We start from the raw sequence: 21,766 nt of genomic DNA, 5'->3' as shown, positions 1-21,766 counted from the left end.
TATCTACAATGTGCATCAACATATGCATCATATTGGAGACACACGACCCTGTTATTTACAGTGAAGACGACATGAAACCACAAACTGAAACATGTCAACAACAGCAACCATGTGATGAAGGAGTTTTTCAAAGCAAAAAGAAAAAGGTGGTTATTTTTACACTGTTTCAGTGTAGCTACGGATGAAGTCGCAGAGCTGAGTTGGCTCTTCTGTTGCCCGTTCACACTGTGGTTCCACAAGTCCTGAACAATGTGTGCTGAAACAAATGAAAGCAGATGTGGGAGAAGCCCTGTGAGTTAGAGTGTAGCGTTGCTCACGCTGCCCCATCATTTCACACACACTCCTCAACCCAGATGGCTGACCTTTGCTGTGGCAGAGTAAGCCGTGCATTAACTTCCTCATTCCACCTGGGGAATTTTACACATTACCAGGGTTGTAATAGTTTGGGGTTTTGTCAGCATCTTTCAGTTTTATTTCATTGTGACTTTTTGTTTGTCCAATTCCGTTAGTTTTAGTGAGTTTTCACACAGTGTTTTATTAGTTATCATTAGGAACATATTGGTGAGTTTTATCTTAGTTTTTGTTATAGTGGTGGTTTTAGTTTTTTCATACTTTGCTTGATTTGATTAGGGGTAAAAATCAAGAAGATCAAAGTATTGTATTATGACCATGTTTACACTGATTGGGTGATGAATACTCAACATTAGATACCATCTTCAAAATATGTATTATTAATGTTGAACAGCAGCTGACTCTGGAGTTTTAACCCAACTTTTGTTGTCACCATTTTGTGGACCAGCGTTAGCGCCACCAGGAGGAGACTGGAGAACCGCAATGTATCAACAGCTCATATAAACTTACTAGAGTGGGGGGAAAAATCTTTTTCACATCAGTTCACAAGACTAATAAATAGATTCATAACTTAAAATTTAAGGATTTGATTTTGCGATAGAGTGGCATGTTTATTTTTGGTTGTATTTACCCAGAATGCCCTCTGCTACAGTCCACTTTTTGCTTTTTTAGCTGCCTTGGGTCTGCTTGGCATTCATACATGTGAACAGCAGCAGAGTTCACTTCCACCGGGAGAGTTAGCTTCTTTGGTCTGCATTAGAGTTCGGTTGCACGTTCAGTCCTCCCCACACAAACAGGACTTTCAGAGCAATCGGACTGAAGTTGGATTAATTTGGACCAAACATGACTGGTGTGATTCACCCTCAGCTTGAGCCAAAGGTGTAACATTAGAACCTTGAGGTTCTTCTACCTAACAAGAGCTTCAAGCTCCTGATGGAGGATGCCAAGTCCAGAACATCTGATCAGAACCTGACACACCTAAACTGAATTCTGTGTGAAGGAGAAGAAGTTGCGCTGCATTCTGTTAATATATCATATTAACAGAATGAAATAACTAATTGCCAGGCGCTGTTAGGTGAAAATCATTCAGTCAGGTTTGTTTCATACCATATGCATGATGTGATAGCCACAAGGTCAAACACTGGAGAAGAGGTCAGATTAAAGCTCCAAGTCAGGCTCAGAGTGGGCTGTGTGTGTCAGACAGAGACCACACACAGGTTTCACACTGAAGATAAGGAATCCCAAACAGAGCAGAGACAGTCTGGCTCCCATGCAGCTGCAGAAAACAGTGTCTAGCCTTGGCTGTGCAGCCCAGACAGGTTAATCTGGCGAGAGGTCATAAGCACTTAGAGCAAAGACATAACATGACCAATATATTATTAAAGCCAGAATATATTGCATGATAATAAAATTGTCCACCACAACGCAATTAGTCATGCATTATAATGTCATTTAAACATTACAAGGACCAAATGGGGATAATCAGGTTCAATGAGACTGTAGGAGGAGCACAGGAACACCACCAGCCGCAGCACCACCAGCAGCACCACCAGCAGCACCACCGGCTGCAGCGTATCTGCTTCTGTTACCCTCTGCTGATTAAAGGATGTGGTCAATACTCCATCATTTTGTCTCTAAAAGTTTCACAGAAATCATTATTCTAATTGACTTCCTGTTTCAGTGTTTATGTTCACCATAAGCCAGCTAAAAAATGCAATTTGTAAACCTGCAACATGGAAACAATGACATAAACGTGACTGAAGGAGATCAAGATGTTTTATGGGTTCTTTTAAAGGGGCAGTATTATGTATTGTCCAGACAAAAAGGGCCATTTCATAGCACAAGTAACAAATAACTATGTTATTGTATCATTTTATATCATATTCAACTAACTATGTCACATTCAGTTGTTTTAGAAATGCCTTATGTATCAAATATGACTTAAAGGAAATTTGACTTTGTAACTTAACGCCTTGAATTTGGGTCTCTGTCTCTTTAAGAAACTCCACCTCTTTCTGAAACTCTGCCTTCAGGAAGTCATCACAACATGGCTCCTCTATCAACCCTTTAACAACATTTTTACCAGAGTTGCTCCTATAATGAGCTCAGCAGATGTGCAGTTCCACCAGGTGTTTGCTAATTGCTGCTGGCTAGTCTGAAGGAGCTGAGTGGAGGAGTCAAGGGCAGGGCTGCTGTGTGGGGCAGAAACCTAGAAACAGTAGCTCTAAAGAGGACCTGAGTCTCGAAGGTGGAGCCTGGGTGGAACATCCATCCAGGCGTTTTGCACAGCTGGATGGTTGCCGTGGAGATTTAAGGATTTCTCAAACCTTCATGAAAGAGTCAAAGCAACACTCAGGTGTGTTTCTGATGAGGGAATAGCATTATAACATGATGTAAAGATTTTAAAAAAATCTATTTCACACAGCACTGCCCTTTAAATCACTGTATTTTTAGTTTCTCTAGAAAAGAAATAATAAAATGTTCTATCATTCAAATGTTGCCTTTCTCAGTGTTACTTTTAGTTTCCTATTGGTGCTAGCTACAGTTTCCATATGAAGCATTATCAAGTGAGAATAAATAAAAAAAAATAAAAAAATAAAATGCCCAAAGCCAAGGCTGCATAGGAAGGAGTTCTGTTTTGTGGATAGGTTTTAGGTTAAAGGTCAGACTCAAGCTAAATGAACAGAAGTCAATGCAGGAGAAAAGTGAATATAGAATACTATGTGAGAGTGATTATGTACGTGTGTGTGGGGGTGTGTGTGTAACATATTGTGTAGATTAGTTATACACAGCCTGTTAACACAGCCTTCATTCCTGTTAATTATGATGATTTTCTGCTTACAGCAAATGAAAACACATCATTTAAGATTAGAGTATTACACCATTCCAATTACAACAAAAATAATAATCATTTCCAATGCAGAATTATCTGGAAGTTTTTTTCCTACAGGAGTTGCTCAACTTCACACTTTTAAGCACCTCATAGCAAACAGCTCTAATTCACTTCCAGGAAAGCAGCGTGACAGGAGGGAGGTGGAATGTTGCCGCAATCAGTGTCAGCGATAGAGGAGGCTACCATCCAGGTAATGCAAACAGAACACATGGAGAAAAGCATTTCATTTCCCTGAGCAGCTGTTGTGTTATTTTTGCTCAACTTAAAAATGTACTAAAACATGTTTCAAAAGGAAACGCCTTTTGAAACATGCCTGCTTTCATACTGCCAGTTTGTTCTGCGGTTATTTATAGCTTTAAGTTGGGAAGAAGGTTTAATCAAAAGCATGAAGTTGATCTGAAACATGTTAAACGACCAAAATACAATAAATCCCTTTACAAAGAGAACCAGAGCAGCACCAGGAATAAGAAGCATTTCTGTTTTATTTGATGCGCTCTGTTCTAACTCCAGGGGGAAACAATCTGGCTCTGTGGCTGCTCAACGCTCCTCTATGTTCTCCTGCAGCCGTGTGTTCCTGCTGCTGGGCGCCGAGCAGGTGGTGCACTTGGCTACTCGAAAGAAGTTACCAACCAGAGGGAACAGGAACCAATTAAAAAGCGGGAATCTGCAGGCGCTAAAAAGATAAATGCAGTGGCTGAGAAACGCTGAGCGGCGCCAGCAAAGCTGAGCGTCGTGTTCTCCGGCGCTGCAGGTGATCGTGATTCTGCCATGAATCCAAACAACTGCCGACTCATTCTCAAGGTTAAACTGAGCCGGCTGAGGCTCGGTTTACGTTCTCTGCCATTGATGTAAATAGTTCACAGAGAAAATAAAGTGCACCTCTCACTTTGTCAGCAATGACACTGGAATCATCCTGCAGCCGCGCCTTCTATGTCAATGTCACAAATCTCAACAAAATTCACCGGAGTGAAGTTGGCCCGTCTTCAAATCGGACAAAAATTGTCTCAAAAGTTTGCGCTGGTGTGTGCAGCAAAAATTTCCGATTGTGCCGCTATAATTTTAAAGCTATTAAGAAATATTTCCAGAGGTCATAAAAGGTCAAGCGCACACCTTCTTCAAATTAGACAAAATTGGTGTCAATCAACGCGACTACGTTTGTGCAGCAATATGTCTTAATGTCTTTAAAATGATAGGGGCACAAATGAACATTTTTGCTGCACAAACGTAGCACAAACATTTGACACCAATTTTGTCTGATTTGAAGAAGATGGAAAGTTTAGGGGGGTGGGGCAACTTCCCTCAGGTCAAAGTTCATGTAAGCTGTGGCATTTATTAATGCTGAGAGCAGAGGATTTTTATTGCAGTTTTGTTTTGCTGTATCTTTTGAATAATTCAGTTTTTAGTGTGTTAGCTACTTTTTATTAGTTATTATTAGTTAGATATTGTTTAGTTTAGTTTTCATTAATTGTAGTGGTAGTTTTAGTTTTTTCATATCTTGGTTAATTTTAGGTGCAGAATTCACAAATGTCAAAATATTGCATTGTGATTACGTTTACATTGTTTGGGTAATGAATACTCAACAGAAGATACCATCTTTAGAAATTGTATTATTAATGTTGAATAGCAGCTCACCCTGGAGTTTTCTCCCAACAAGTGAAATGTATCGCCGGCTGCCAGCTGGGGAAAAAGACAAATCAATTTCACATTAGTTCAAACAGCTAATAACAGACTCATAAACATTAAAATTAAGGACATTATAGCTATGATTTCAGTATGTTTGAGCTAGCTTTATAAACATATGGTAGAGTTTCAGTTAGTTATAGTTTTAATTTATTTCAGTTAATAGAAATATTTTCTCAATTTCAGTTTTTGTTACTTTGTTAGTTTTAGTTGCCAATAGTAACTTTGGTGCAGAGTAACTAAACTCCAAAACCTTTTTTGTTGATTTTTGTGTAAACTTGTTTGATTCTGCACCATCTTGATTCTGCACCAGCAAACATGCCGCCTTAATAGTCACTTAAATCCTCTTTCTTCCCCATTCTGACCCTTGCTTTGAACTTTAGCAAGTCATCTTCATTAATAAAGTGGCCCATCAGTAATAATAGAAACATTTGTGAAATCTGTTTTGTGTATTCTGTGTGCAGGAGGTCTTTGTGCCTCCTGTTGATAAGGAGATAGATAGTGTGATCTGCTAACAGATGGCAGGCCACCCTTAGCATCTCTCTTGCTAGTGTGGCACACTGTTGCCTTGCCTGACTTCATTTTCAACTGTTTTAAGCTCATTACACAGGCAAGACAAATTCTCTTGGCACGAAGGAGTCAAATTTTCCACAGAGCAGCTTCAGGGCTCCAAGACTTTGAAAGCTCCAGATATGTTTTCACTGCTCAGCTGGCACTAGTGCTTTTTCAAATACTAAATGTCTCTTTCTAAGTGAGGAGAGTTGACAGCCGTTTCCATGGTGAGCCCCCAGTGTTCACCCTCCCCACTCCGCTCTGTCACCGCAGCACTGCAGGCAGCACGGCTCGTAGTCGGGTCTCAGACATCAGGCACTGAGTCAATTACTGGCTTTTTTTTATTTATTTACTTCACACATGTACACTATATTGTCAAAAATAACTCCCACACACATAAACTTGATATACCATTCTTGCACACAGGCATGATTGATAGCGCTAAGATTCGCCTCCTGATTCTGATTGGTTGGTTGTAGCTAGTGCTGGGAGAATCCAGAGGAGCTTGAGGTTTTTTTTTTCACAGATAAACACACCCTCCTGTCACAGCACAGTGACAGTATCAACAAATACTTATATATATATTTTTGTTTTGTTTTTAATAAAAGTTGCTCAGTGACAGAGTGGCGACCTGTCCAGGGTGACCCCGCCTCTCGCCTGTAACGTTAGCTGGAGAAGCATCAGCATCCCTCCTGACCCCACAAAGGACAAGGGTGTTAGAAAATGGATGGATGGATGGATGGATAAAAGTTACATACTGTCCCTTTAAAGACTCGTTTCCAGTTATCGGTACCACTGGACGGCTGATGTTGCCAACAGTGGCAGCATTTACTTTTCACATTAGGCCACTTTTATGGCTTTTTGGCATTTAAAGAATAAAGTCATAACTCATTTTTGTCTGACACTGTAAACTGATTGTCTGTCCTAACCACAAAAATATACTCATTTTGTACTTTATGTACACATTTATAAAAGACATAGTCATGTTATTCATATACTGTTCTGCTGTTTTATACCATCTGTCGACTCTGAACAGAATCATCAGCACCACCTATAAAATTCCTAAACTTTTGCCTTTATGTGCTGAGGGAGTACATAAAGGCTGCCTTTATGTAGCAGCCTTTACAGAGCTGTGTGTCTCCTCCATCTCTGCCAAACAAAGAATGAAATGATTAGACGGCGGCTTTAGAGGGAGAAGAGATATCGTTCGTTCTGAGAAGCATCAACCCCCCCTCCCAGCCCCACTAACCGTCCCCGGCTCGCTCCTTGTCTCATCTATCCTCATCCTATCTGATTCTCTTTGTAATCTACAATCCCTCCTTCTCCTCCATCTCCATCTTAAGCCCAATCTCATCTCTTTTATTTCTTTACTTTACAGCCATTGGTCCTAGCTCTCCTGCTGCTGTTGTGTTTTCTTTACAAATTCTTGTGAGAAGGAAGGCTGGGGGTTGTCTGCAGGGGGGTCGTTAAGCCTTTGCAGTGAGATGTATGCTCTGACAGCACATGGCTCCGTTGTACTACACAGCAGAGGCCTGCAGGTCACAGCTTCTTGTTTGCTGTGGCAAAAGATAGCAGAGCGCAAACAGGTGAGCCAGAACAAGGCAAAAACGTTTGTAGACCTCAAAGACGAACTGAAGCTCATTTACATCAGTTTTATGTTGAACTGAAAACAAACATGTGATTATTCTCTGGGCTCCAGCAGCAGACAGCCAGCGGTGCAGAGCAGGTCACACAAAGTGGACCAGCAGCTGCAGACCGGGAGTCAGTTCAGCACTGTGAAGCTTTTTTAAAAATAGATAATATTTCCTTAGTTTCCAGTTGGGCTACATAGAAAGTAAAATCACCTTTAGTTGCCAGATGTTGGTAAGGCTCTACACCCCAGACTTAATTGGATAGCTGAAAAAAAAAAGAAAACATTTTTATGCTCTTTGTTGTTTAATATCACTGAGAACGATTATTTATAAAAAGTGAATATTTGAGAGAACTCTGTATTTAGGTGAGACCTGACTGAATGCAGGCCGGTGTCATCAAATGTTGCTTGTTAGTCTTAATGGTACGAGGAGCAATGCAGGTTCTCCACTTTAGCAACCTAAACATAGAAAAACTAATAATGCGCTTATATATCCACTTGACTTGACACGATTGACTATCAACATCATCTTCTGTTTTAATAACTTGATATTCTAATACATTATTTTAATGCTGTCAGCCTACACAACCGTCCATACAACTGAATCTCATGGCATTGTGTTTAATTCTTACCAGGAAGTTGTGATTGTTTTGAAGCAATCTGATTGGCTGACAGGTTTTAGCTTTGCGCTACACTCCCCCTTATGCGTTTAACCTTTTTTTTTAACGATTCATTCATAATTCTGCCTGACTTTTCGCATGAACAAGCATATTCACATGTGATTTTTAATTTTATTTCTTATTTAATTGAAACACCGCACTTGCGAAATTGTGTTTTTATGACTTTAGCAGAATTAGCGCACATTTGGAATGGAAACGCAGCTAATGTATTGAAGCTACTGAGGCTAATATGTTCGGTCATTGAACAGGGGATTTAAAATACTGGCTTCTGTGTCATCTATGGCCAATAACCTTTTCTGTTCCATATCGGCTTAGAGCACAAAACACAATACTTTTATTTTCCATTGACTTCTTTGTACATCCTGCAATGCGGGCTTTGTTAGTGGGGGTTTCCAGCTCTCAGCATGAGATGCCCTGAGGCAGAGAAGATTTGCTAAAGTGAAGAACCTGCATTGCTCCTCTCACCGTTAAGACTCTCTAACAAGCAACATTTGGTGACACCGGCCTGCAGACAGTCAGATCTCACCTAAAAAAACCAAACAGATATGAACCGAGACTCACTCATCTAAGGAATGCATTCGGTACGCGCGTATATCATTTACATTTTATTGCCTTCTGTCATCAATTTTATCAGCAAGTCTCGGGAAAACAGGATTTAACCGAAGTCGTTAGCTGCCGACAGCGTGTTCGATTGCATGAGTTGATATGAGACGCATCTGAGTGAGAGGGAGACCCGGGTCCAGGCTCAGTGAACGGGACTCCTGCTCAGCCCGGATGGAGCCGAGAGGATCTGATCAGGGATCAGGGGATGTAATCACAGAGGACTCTCCTCCACTGATGTTGCATACCTAATGTGCAGCTGTTCAGCTCCTAATGAGCGCTCGCTGTTCCGCTGTTCATTCATTGCTTTGCACAGACTGCTGCCACAGAAGTACAACAGTGCTGTGAAAACTATACGGCTCCTTACAGATTTCTTGTTTTACTTTATTTTGTTACATTTAAATACTTCGGAACATTGGCATAATAAAACTTGATAATTAACCCGTTTTATTATCAGACAAATATAATTTGAGTAAACATGAGGATATTTGGGTTTCCCTTCTGGATTTATTAGTCTAACAAAACAATCTTGCAAAAGATGATGGATGGATGGATGGATGGATGGATGGATGGATGGATGGATGGATGGATGGATGGATGGATGGATGGATGGATGGATGGATGGATGGATGGATGGATGGATGGATGATTAGGCTTTTTGAAAATGGAATAGAATCCGTTTGAGTTGCCAGGTTTGTATGAAAAAACGAGGAGTTTCACTTACTTTCCCATCGTCACTTACTGTCCTCATATGTGGACTCAAAATGAATTCTACATTCGTTTGTACTTTGTATATGTTTTAATGTCTGTGACAAACAATGAATTCTGTCTATCCATAAGCTCTATGCAGCAGCTACATTCACTTGTCAACTAGTCGGAAATCCTGAAAAACCTCTTGGGATAAATAGGTCGAGACCCTTGGCCAATCAGCAAACTCGGCTGTATGACACCCTGCGTCACTTCGAGGTGCTAAAGTAGGCCACGAGCTTCATTTGTAAAACCATTTAAACAAGAAGAAGCACGCAATGCTCAAAATATTGTAGGCATAATCCAAGTGTGCATTAAAGAACTTGGAAGTGAAAATATTTCATCAAATAATTACTGTAAAGCAGGACGGAAGAGAACACAACATGCTCAATAGTTTATCCATGAGCTCCGTGCTTACAGATAGACTGTAAGAGTGAATAAATATAGTGAAGAAATATATGCAGTCTAAGAGTTTCATCTCTTAGCTGCTTCTGGAGTTCTTCAATATGTTTTACTCTTAATCCCACTGTGCAGCGTCTTTGAGTCTTGTAGCGCTGCGCCTTGAGTCTTTGAAATTCAGGCCCTGAATTCAGGAAAAGAATCTTTAGATGTCAGCAGAGATAAGACTGAATCATCAATGAAAAATGAAAGTTTAGTTGTCTATAACATGCAATGAAGTAACTCCATGAACATTAATATGTGGTATAACACGGGTACAAAGCTTGTTGTCATTATGCAGAGGACAATGTGAACACTTAGATTTTCATTATTCACCATGACTCTAAGCCAATACCTTTTCTCCCATGTAGCATTGTTCTGTGCTAAGCTAACATTAGCATGTTTATTCAGACTTTTGATAGGACTCTTTGATAGTGCAGCATGAGACATATTTTAACACTGTTCTAGTTATTGGAAAAACTGAAAAAAAAGAAAAAGTTGTTCCTCTACTATTTTTGCAGGAGTTCTCTTTCATATGGTTCCAGCTGTCTGGATTTCACCAGTCCGTCTCCAACCAGAGCCAGGGCAGATCGCATTACACACAATAAATGTTCCTGGAACAGCTACTGTTTTTCTGAGACAGCTGGAGTCTTTTAGTTATCAGTGTCGGTACATTCTGGCGAAGCAATGTGAGAGAGAAAGAGTCCGCACGCAGGAACCGCAACATTGTGTTGGTGGAACATGACCTTGAGCAGACAGAAGCACAGATGAGCAGGTTCTCCAAGCTGAGAGCAAAATTGGACAACGCTTCACACCTACTCAATCACTAAGCAGGCTCTCGCGGAAGCGTGTTCACTGATGAACCCATTGAACCGAGATGCACACTTGCACTCAACGAGGAATTATTTCTGCACATTACAATCAAGCTAATACTCCATTATTCTGGTTCATATCCAGAAAGAAGGATAAGCAGCTGAGTCGAAATATGAGTGGGATTTTTACACATTTGACATTTTAGCAAACACAGTTTGATCAGCAGGCATTCAGTCATTAAGAAAACAGAACATCACAACTTTCACTTTAACTTGTTGCAACTGAATTTCCCCAACGTGGGACAGTAAAGGATTTTATTCTATTCTATAAGGCCACAGAAAGTTTTCTACAATTCAACAAGAAAAAAAAAAGTTCAATCTGAGTCATATTAATGATCCACTGGACCTCTGACTTCAATCTGTTAATTCACCGATTCATAGATTTTCTCTTTTTTTTTTTGTGGAAACTTCAAATTATTTGTAGGAAATTTGCCTACTCACAGATTTTTTGTGTTGAGTATATTTAAAATATTTGACATAAAAGGCAGTTTCATAAGGCTGCTTGGCCTTCTGTTAGCTGGTGTTTGTAAAGCAGCCGATTCAGGAGCACCATTCATTTTCTTTGGTGCTGATTGACTGGCTATCAGAAACACTGTAGTTCCCTCTCTGAGTATTTGAAGTATTAAAATAGGCAGTTGTAAGTGTTTTTAGACGGGGCCTTAAAGCTGCAGTATAACATTTGTTATATATATATATATATATATATATATATATATATATATATATATATTGTTTTTTTTTGCCATACCACTCAGTCAGAAACAACCAATCAGAGCCAGGAGGAGGGTCTTAGTGCTGTCAATCACTCTCATGCTCACTCTTGCTCTTTGCTGCGCTACAGCTGGTTTTCCACAACTGTTCAGGCTAGTTAGCATAGCCACTGATGATGGCAGATAAATGGTTTTACTGTAACGGTAAGTTATTTTTCCACCATTAGCACATTGAGCAGCGTACAAAAGGATGATTAGCAGCTCTAAGACCCTCCTCCTGGCTCTGATTGGTTGTTTTTGACCGGGAGCAGTGCCTTTTTGAGGACCACGACAGTAACACTGGGAGAAGCTACATTTTTTCACAAATTATCTCTGATACCAAACTGTCACAACATGGTGACAGCTTGAATTGATATGAAAAAAACCATATCTTTGTAAAAGTCCCACACATTAAGTGTGAAACACATTTTGCATATGTGTAAGAACATTTTTTCTGAGCAGAAAAGGATTTTTAAAAAATGAAAAAGAACAGTCACATGCACCGTATGGACTCAAATGAATAACTCAAAGTAAGAAATGCACAGAGACACAACTCAAAAATTATTCATTCATTTTTAATCATATAAACAGAACGTATTTGAAAATACAGAGTGTGCTTTTTTTTTTCTTTTTTTTTTTCCCGGTGGCTTTAACATCCAGATGAGGAGTCCAAAGCATCAGCGTCGACTTCCAAAGCATTTCATTCAGCATCCTGTGGTCTGCAAGTCTCTTTGAAGCTCACAGCTGGAAGCCAACACACGAGGAGGCTGATGGGATATTAAAAATAAAAAATAAAAAATGCATAATAGAACATGATGGTCAGAACAGAGAGGTTGACGTGAAAGCAGGGTGTGACATGATGTTCAGCAGCAGATACAAGCCCGGGCCTGGATCCGTCTACCACCTGAGAACCCCTCCTCATATTCAGCGGGGGCTGGAAACGAAGAGGCCTCTTTAATTCTGCCTGAGTCAAGCTACACCGACCCTCAGCAGGAGCAGCTCATTTGGGAGAAAATGACGTTGTTATTTTGTTCGGTTTTATGTGATTAATGGCCGTGGCTGATGGTGGCTGAGCAGCGCTGCCAAAATAACCATGGCTGCGTTTCCCTGATAATGATCACATTCCTCTCCTTAAAGCTGCGTTCTGAACACATTTATATAATTCTTCAGGCAAAAAATTAATAATGATAATAAAAGTGCATGGATATGCTGGATAAAAAAAAAGAAATAAAACAATCTGCAAAAAAAAGTGTTGTTTTTGGTAATTGAATTTTTAGCCTTGAAATAAAAACCAACCAGGGTACATTATATGAAAAGACATAATGTTACAGTATGTTCTCACTAGCTGAGTTTCCATTACAAAAGTGCACAAAATTTCTCAATATTCTGTCAATAAAACATTACTTCCCATTTATGTTTCCATTAAATAAGAAACAAAATTAAAATCACACATGGACATGTTTGTTTACGTTAAAAGTCCTGCTACTGATAATAATTTGATGCTGATGTGTTAACAGATTAAATGTGTGTTCATTTGTAAAACCAAAAACAAAGTAGAACTTTACCAGATGCTCAACATTGCTCATTTTAGTTTGTTATTTTTCAAGTTGGAGTCCTGATAAACTTTATCCTTCTAATATAACCGTATTCTGGAAATACAAAAACGTTATACTCGTATTATTTTGACTTTATTGTCAAAATAACTGTATTTATTGTCAAAATGACTGTATTCTTGTAAAATGACTTTTTTTTTCTTGTCATAAAAATATAATCTTAGTGTAGAGTTGACCTACACTACACAGTGAGTGCATTGGTGAGAAAAAAAAAATCACAATGCTTCACATACAAATCTTCATAAATCAAAAAAATGTGATTAATCAATAAAACCCATTTACAAATTTCTTTTGGTCTCATGTGGTATTCTACTCCTAATATAAGCTGAATTATGGGTTTCGATTAGCCGTGAGAGTTTGATGTAGTTCCTCTGAATGTGTGTGGAATTCAGAGGAACTTCAATATTTTACAGAAATAGAAGCAAATCTTTAGCACACAGTAATGTGCTATGGGATCAGTAACAGCCAAAGCTGGTGGCTCATTTGTTGATAAGGGACCTGCCTGTTTTAAGTCATGAAGAAATAAAACGCTGCACTGGTGTGACTTCAGCTGTGATCCCTCCGCTGGATTTCTCAATCAGCTTAAGATGCTTTTGGGAAATATGGCCCAGATATTGAAGTCATTTGATGCATGAATAACCTGACGTGTGAATGAAAACGATCCGTCAGACGCCACTCCAGGGTTTCCCCCGGAAACCTGCGAAGCCTGGCAGCAAGGCAGTCCACCAGCGGCCCGACGTGTTTTTGAGTTAAATGTTACAAGTTAGAAAAAAATTCCCGAGGTTCACTGGAGTCCCAATTTGGAAATATTAGCATGTGAGGCCGACGGGCGGATGCAGGGATGGCAAAACTGTCCAAAAAAACCCGAGGTTCATCCGTCTGTTGTTCTGTCTGAAACTCTACAATTGTGCAAAATGAAGTTATAAAAATAAATTTGCATGATGAGAACACGTCAATTTCTTAAAAAAAAAATTAAAAAATTATAATTCATGTTCAGGTGCTTTTTTCTGGTCGCATCAAGAAACGTGATCAACAGTCGGATGTTATTGGTGGACATCCAGTAGTAATGTCTGGTTAACTGGAACCCGCCAGGAAGTAGCAGGAGGTGATGTAACATCTGCCTCCACTGCAGCTCACAGAATCACACAGTTCATAAAAAGTTGTGCATCACTCCAGTGTGTTGAATCCATAACTCTTCTGTAAAATCACAGATTCAAATTTCCCCAAAACTATTTCCAGGTAGGCGGGGCCTATCGCTCCAAAACCTGAATAAGACGCTGACCTCTCCTCTGGTTGGCTGAGAGATGATGAGAGTTAGCATCATGACTGTATTATGAATATTTCTCATGTATCTGTTTACATCGATTGCTGCCGTAATTTTTAATAACTTATTATGGGAAAAGGTTTATTCACCTGTGATTTGAATTTCATTTTTATTTAATGGAAACACCAGAATTGCAAAGTTGTTTTTCTTAAACATTAGCAGAATACAGACAAAGATTGTAGCGGAAACACAGTTAATGTTCCAGGAAACATTAACTGTTAAACGATTTAAAACAAACAATGTTCAGCCTGGTGGCCCGCCAGGCTTATGAAACACTGAGGGAAACCCGACGCTCCGTTTCCTGTCTACAGCTCACCTGGCCTGCATCAGTCGACCTCCTTCCTCAGGTACTTCTTCATGACTGAAGCCACGTCTCCCCCCTCGCTCCCCTCCGCCTCCAGTCTCTGTCCCTGTGGTTGCTCCAGCCTCCGCCGCGGCCCGCTGCCCTGGGAGCTTCCCCCAGACCCGCCTGAACTGGACGACTCCGTCTCAGAGCCCTTCCTGCTGCGTGTGGACGGGGGCAGCTCTCCGAAGTGGACGCTCAGCGCCCTCCTGGTTCCTCTGATGGAGCTGGCCAGGCTGCTGGTGGACTGGGCCCTGCGGATGGCGGGCAGGATGTCTGAGGCAGCGTCGTCGCAGCCGCCGGTCAGACGCCGGTTCTGGAAGACCATGGGTTCCAACCCCAGGGACCCCTCGCCTCCGTCTGCAGCAGTCGCGCCGCTCTCCAGCATGCACCGCCGCAGCGGCTGTGGGGAGCGCTGGAAGGGAGCGGCCGCCGAGTGCAGGGGCTCGTCTTGGTCCTCCTCGGGGATGGACAGGGACGGAGGAGGATGGCGAGCGGCAAGAGAAGAAGACAGAGAGGAGAGGCGAGGCAGGGACGGGAGCGAGGAGGCCGAGCCGCTCGAGTTGAAGCGAGGGAGCTTTTCCGAGTCGGCGACGGAGCGAGAGCTGGCGGCGCGCGGCAACAGAGGAGACGGGGGTTTCAGGATGCCAGGGCCAGGCCGGAGCTCCTGGACGTCAGCCGGACCGATGGAAAGAGCCGAGGCCCTCCGCCTGAGAGTGGAGGCTCCGGTGGTTTGGTAAATGGGAAGGGACACGGCGCTGCCACCCCCGTCCGCCACCTCTGTGCTCGCCCTGCGTTTCCGGAGCCCGTCCAGCAGCTCGGACAGCGCCGAGGAGGACGGAGCCCGGCTGAGATGTCTGGCACCGCCAGCGCCACCAACACCGCCGGCCTCAGAGCCCTCATCGTCAGGGTCCAAACAAGAACTGCAGATGGAAGACAAAAAGACATCTATTATAGTACCTGATCATACCACTGTCATATTTATTAATATCATAGACAGAGTTTTGAGTCCAGTTTTTCTTTTGTCAGTCTTCCTAAAGCTTTGACCTGCCTACTTTAGCTGATCCCAGTTTGTTCTTTGTTTTTCATTTGCATTTAGATTGCCTCGAGTCACTGATTGCAGCATTCACTCCTCCTGGACCAGCACACATCAGCAGTGGACAATCACTTGTGTTGTGTTGTGATTTTACATCATGTGGAGATGAAGCAGCATCACGAGCCAAGAAGTTATGGCTTCGGCATAAAGTTGTCTTCTCAATGGACGATGACCCTCAGCATTCCTCCAAATTAATGAAAAAGTGGCTGAAAGGAGCAGTGCTATGTGTTTTCCAGACATTCAACATAATTTTATAGCACAATGAAGTGACTCTGTCACTTGTTTAAAGAATGCTATATATATCAAAAGAAAATTGACTTTGTAATTTAACAACTTGAAACTGGGGTCCTGTGTCTTTAAGAATCTCCAGCTGTTTCTGAAACTCCACCTTTAGCAAGTTATCACAACATGGCTCCTCTATTAGCCTTTTAACAACGTTTTTACCAGAGTTGCTCCAGTAATGAGCTCAGCAGGTTCCACCAGGTGTTTGCTAATTGCTGCTGGCTAGTCTGAAGGAGCTGAGTGGGGGAGTTTGTAGGGGGCGGCTGCTTTGTGAGGCAGAAGCTCTGAAGCTTGGCGACCGCAGCAGAAAGGTGGGGCTCGAAGGCAGAGCTAAGTCCAATCAGGTGTTTTACACAGCTCAGTGGTTGCCACGGAGATTAAAGGATTTCTCAAACATGCATGAAAGAATCAAGGCAACACTCAAGGTGTTTTTGACAAGAGAACATTACATAACATGATGTAAAACTAAAAAGAAATATCAATTTCACATAATACTGTCCCTTTTAAAAAACATTTATAAAAAATTATTTGAATTATTCTAACAGATTGTTAAACTGTAAGACTAAAAAAAAAGTGAGATTGCGTAAATTTAGTAGGTTGAATTATTTTTGTTGTTATGCGTTTCTTTAATTGTACAACTTGGATTTATGGATGTTGTGAACACTCACCGGAAGCTGTAGGTGCTCATGGTGTCAGTGACAGACTGACGGCCATCTTGGCTGCTGAAGGGGGAGCCGCCTCTACGGGAGCGAATGCCCTCACCAATGTCCTTTGAGCCAACAGAGCCGACGCTGGACACAGAGTCACTGCATGGGGGGGAAAGACACCTTAACACACGGGATGACCGTGTTCTTCAGCAGCCAGCAGCAGCAGCAGCATTGCGGCTCATGCAAGCACCTTATGAACATGGCAGCTCAATAACCACTGGTTTCACCACAACCCTGGTGGACCTACAGCTACAGCTGCACTACATTTATGAATTTACTTGAAAGCATGAATTAAACCAATCTCAGCTTGGATCATGTTCTGGCTGCACATAGCTATTAAAGTATTTGCCCACCTTACAGATTCTTTCTGCCACACTTTTGTTTCAAGATCCCTAAACCAAGATAATCTGAGTCAGTACAAATCACAACTCGTATGAGTCAGACGTTACGGTGCCTGCAGCAGCTTGGCCTGATGAGAAAACCTCATTACGTCACACTGGAGGTTTTAGGTCCAGGCTTTGACTAGATCAAGACTTTCAATATGTTATTTTCCTTTTTCCTTTTCTTTTTTTGAGAAAGGGGGCAGGTTAGAAGGATTTTAGTAGGTGTTTGCTCAGTCAATTTCATATTGTGGAGTCATGAACTCTGACCTTTATTGAGGCAGGATTCAGTGGTGCTTCAGATGCTCTTGGTTTTTTTGTGACCTGCTGGATGTGTTGCTGATTCACCCTGGAAGTAATCTGGGTCCTTTGTGGGAGTGGATAATAACTCACTGACACTATGGTATGCAGGAGTCTCAAAGCTTTAGGAATGACTTTGATGTTCTTGAATTTCTTTAGTTGAAGGTGTGAAATGTCACCTACCTCACAGGCTCTATCAAGTCGTTTCCTGATTCTATCAGTCTGACATTCGAGAGCCTTTTTCTTAAAAAAAAACCCCAATGAAACCATCATTTGAAACCTGCCTTTTGCATTTACTAGTGTTATCTGTGTCTGATATTAGCATGTCTGAAACACTAAAGTCCAACATAAACAGGAGAAGTCTGTAAGGAGGCAAATGCTTCACAGCAACATTGTTTCATGTTGATCCTGATCCGTCCACCAGGAGCGTAACGTCATTTAAATAAATAATTTATGGCTATCATAAACATTTTTACAGCTGCGACACTACAGCAGCACATGCAGTCATTTTAGTTGACTTTGCTTGAAGGATAATTCTTTGTACTTGGATTTGATTTACAAAGTTCAATATTTGTAATACAGTTGTTCTTACCAATGTCACATTACAGGAACAGATCACGTACACAACGAGCTAAAGAGATTTGATATTTGTAACTTAAAAATGGAAAATTAAACGTTTTGGCCATTGATTTCTTTATATATTTCCAAAAATGTTGAATTACTGTACAGAAGATTCAGCCATGTTTTCTAGCGCCATTTAAAAAAAAAGAGAAAAGACATATTATCATGCACACGGCTTGTAAAGTTTACTCCACTAAATCTGTAAGCTGCCAGTAAAAACCAAAGAAGATGAAGTAGTTTGCTCTAAACGGTGTGTGTGTGTGTGTGTGTGTGTGTGTGTGTGTGTGTGTGTGTGTGTGTGTGTGTGTGTGTTGAGTATCTAGGTTTTTCCTATCAGAATATTTGCCTGGAGGCTGCAGCAGATCTCTATCTGTGACCCGGTTAGCATTCTGGTACTCGGACCGCATGAACATTTCTAATGATAAACCAGCTACATTTATGAAGTAGGAGGACAACTTTTTGTCTTTTGACTAAAAGTTTTCTAACTGAAATGTTTAAAAGTTAAATTTCTACTGAGTCACAACAAAACAGCTAACGTGCTAATGTTAGCGTAGCACTTCAAATTACTTGCTTTGAAACAGTTGTCAGCAAGAGGAAAACAGAATGTTATAAAAACAGTAAAGACTGGTATATGTTTAGAAACAAAAGCCTGTCTAGAAGAATATTCCATTGGTAGAAAATAGATGTCAAAAAAACAACAGCAGACGTGGATCAACAGTAGCGGTGAGTGAATTAGCTGCTTGTTGTTTTACTGGATTTAAAGCTCTTATTTTTTATTTAAAAGCCTGCAAGGTAAACTGCAGATATGACTTTTGGGAAACAACAACTTCCCCGGTTCTTAGGAAAACTGGATAACTGTGACGTTCAGTAAGCATACAAACCTCAACCCAAACAGGTTTAGGTCAGTTTGAGCTCGACCATCAGGTGGTATTTGATATTACGATTTCAACAAATGTGAACCAATGAGTTGGGATTTTGATTTCAGGGACAGTAGATCAGAATACCGAATCCAAAGTTCAAAGCGCAGCCTGAAACTGAAGGCTCCTCTGCCTGAAGTGTCAAGCAGCTTTGGTGAGTCCAATGTTATGATCAGTGCTGGAACTTATACCAAAGAAGACAAACTGGAAAATCAAGAATTATCCCAAAATAGGCTATATTCTTTTTTCAAAGATTTAATCAATTCCAAAACCACTCTCTATGGTGAAATGTTATGAAGTCACATGAACAAACCCTTGAAGCACAGCCGCACACTATCAGCTCAAACACACTCATCGGTTCCTTACAGGTCTTTTTTTCGAGTGAAGGACTCCACTGCCGTTTGAACGCTGGATTTAGAAGCACAGTGGTTAAAGATTTGGCATAAACACATGGACAGGATGATCTGATCGGAGTGTTTCCCCCCCCAAGCCTTGAGTCCAACTACCTTTCGGTCTCGCTCTCGTCGCTCGATTCCATTTCCTCCAGGGCGGCCTGCAGATCGACGATGCGGCGGATCGATGTCTCCAGGTCGGCCTGTAACGTCTGTCGCACGGCGGAGAGCTCCTCCACCTGCATTTCCTGTAAGCAAATCAGATTAGAGGATGTTTGAAGACACGGGGGGGGGGTAAAGTGACACTCCCCCTGGGGTTGACCTTGAACCACTCACCGCCTGCTCTTATCCCCCCCCATGCAACCTGCACAGACCCCGAGCTTCCAATCTGCCATGGCGATTACTTTCAGCAGAGCTCTCATAACCTCATCAGTCAAAGCCCTGAATGTCTGTTTTCTCAAACACACACAATAATCCCATCTGTGCTCTGCCCGGTTTTATCTAAAAAATTGTTACACACTCTCCCTGACACTGGGAAAACAAGTGTGATTGATTAATTCATCTTCTTTTTTTTCCCCTCTCTCATCCCGTCTCATACGCACGCACACGCACGTCTCCACACGCAAACATGAGACCCTTCACATGGGCAAACGCCTCAAAGCTTTCAAAGTTATTGGCTTTGTTGACTTTGAGGAGACGGGTGTGGGCGCAGCCGGTTGTCATAGAGACACAGGAGCGCACGTGTGCGTGCGCGAGGGTGCGTGTGTGTGTGTGTGTGTGTGTGTGCGTGCGTGCGCATCCGTAACCTTGAAGAGACAATGAGAGTTAATCACAGTCACAGAGAGAGAAACCAGGATGAGGGAGAGATGACGCCGAAGAACGGCACTGGGTAAGTAGGAGGATGAATGTGTATGGATGTTTATTCATGAAACGTGTGTGTGTGTGTGTATGTGTGGGCGTGAGCAGGCGTGTGTGTGTGTGAGCACAAGGCCAGTTGGTAGGTTCTTAAAGGGCAACTCCGTGCATGTGAATAGCTTTGAGATAATAAGTGAATAATTGTCGTTCCCTCAGAGGTCACGAAGGAATCTGCTGAGAGTGAGAAGCAGAAGCTGAGGAGAGCTGGCGTTCTCTGAGAAAAACAAAGTCGTGTTATTTGGGCGGCAAAATGTTAGGTAGGCTGCAGGCCAGTCCGACAAACGCCATCCTCCTCTCTGACTGTAGTGACGCGCAGAGTTGAATTTTCACACATTCTGGAGTTGGATTAGAAAGACTGAACATCTCAGTAGAATAAGAAGCAGAAATGAGCAGTTTGTTTCAATTGTTCTGCCAACACAAAACTGAATTATTTCTCCAAAGCACTTCTTAAAAGCCGTGTGTATTGTAGTAGGCTACGTTCACACAGCAGGCAAATGTGACCCAAATCCACTTTTTTTTTTTCCTAAATGTGAACTATATCAGACTTTTCCACGGCTTTAGATCAGAATGGTCCAATTCAAAAAATCTGACTTGTGCCGCTTCCATGCTGCTAAGTCAGATACATATCTAAATGCTTTTAAAGCGTCTTGTCGCATGTTAGCAGAATTAAGATGTGCGTCATAATTACGCAGCAGAAGAAGTCACACGCGGAAAAATCTGGACGTAAACTTTATAATTAGGAAAACTGTGAACTTACGAGAGAAATCTGTCAGTGAAGCGCATCACATCACAACCCCACCACTCTTGGCTCTGACTGACTGTTGCCATCAGTTTGTGTTTCCTACCCATTAGCTTCCCTCATCTTGTTATGATGTCACGGTGTTGTCGGCTCCCGTTGCCGAGTAACCTTGAAAACTGATACATAGACGGCAGCGACCATTACTGCTTCCATAAACAACGCGCTGCTGTGTGACATCCACATTCTTCTTCTGCGCTTCCAGAGTTGCAATCACATGAATAGTTTGAGTAGTTCTGCGCAACACTGGACCTGAGCATCATGACCTGCTGTGTGAACGCAGCCGTAGACAGGAAGAAGGGTTTTAAAACTAGCAGATATATCACCACATCCAGCCTTGAACAGAATTGGTTGTACTTTTTCTAATTTTGTCAAAAGCTTTTATGTATTTAATTAGTTCTAGTATTAATTAGAGGGTGACATGAGTTTAAAGTCAGCCCCACTTTACTCTGATACCCCTGTATAAAATCCAGCACAACCATCAGCCACCACTCACCGTCACAGTCTACCTACATGTGATTCCTGACAGAACAACAGTTCAATAAATCTTAACCTAAATACAACACAAAAAGCAGGAAAGGCTTCGTGTTCCTCAGCCGATTGTTGGAACCGACCAAGAGTCTCTGGGCAACATAAAGATTGGAAGCATCTTAATAAATCTCAAAATGTGATCCAGACAGAACTTCTGCAGGGGGATTCGATGCAGCCTTCTCTCGCTCTCTACCAAGCTAACAAAGAGTTAGCGGCATGTGCAGCTCTACATGTTTAGGTTTGGGAGTCAGAATGACAGGACGCCTTCAGAGTTACCTTATGCTTCAAAAGAAAACAAGCTTGGTGCATTTATGGTTGTGCTTGTTTACACACACATCCTAAAATGTCGCAGGGAAT

At 41.6% G+C, this 21,766-nt stretch overlaps 1 protein-coding gene across 2 annotated transcripts in view; it reads right to left on the bottom strand.

The window, feature by feature from the left end:
* Positions 1-11,748: 11,748 nt before the first annotated feature.
* Positions 11,749-21,766, bottom strand: part of LOC122847234 (unconventional myosin-XVIIIb-like) — a 46,920-nt gene continuing 36,902 nt past the window's right edge. The window contains exons 40-44 of one of the 2 annotated variants that reach the window (XM_044144728.1): positions 19,282-19,415; positions 19,142-19,183; positions 16,519-16,656; positions 14,446-15,395; positions 11,750-11,959 (exon numbers count right to left, since the gene is read on the bottom strand). In XM_044144728.1, coding sequence (XP_044000663.1) covers positions 14,456-15,395; positions 16,519-16,656; positions 19,142-19,183; positions 19,282-19,415 — 1,254 coding nt within the window. In that variant the 3' untranslated portion in view covers positions 11,750-11,959; positions 14,446-14,455. Of the gene's footprint in view, positions 11,960-14,445; positions 15,396-16,518; positions 16,657-19,141; positions 19,184-19,281; positions 19,416-21,766 lie in introns of both variants that reach the window. The other variant, XM_044144729.1, reaches the window with a different exon arrangement.

Source organism: Gambusia affinis, linkage group LG17 (genome assembly GCF_019740435.1).
Source record: "Gambusia affinis linkage group LG17, SWU_Gaff_1.0, whole genome shotgun sequence".
NCBI classification, from domain to species: Eukaryota; Metazoa; Chordata; class Actinopteri; order Cyprinodontiformes; family Poeciliidae; genus Gambusia; species Gambusia affinis.
The sequence above is the reverse complement of the archived record's forward strand: the minus strand, read 5'-3'. Positions and strand labels throughout refer to the sequence as shown.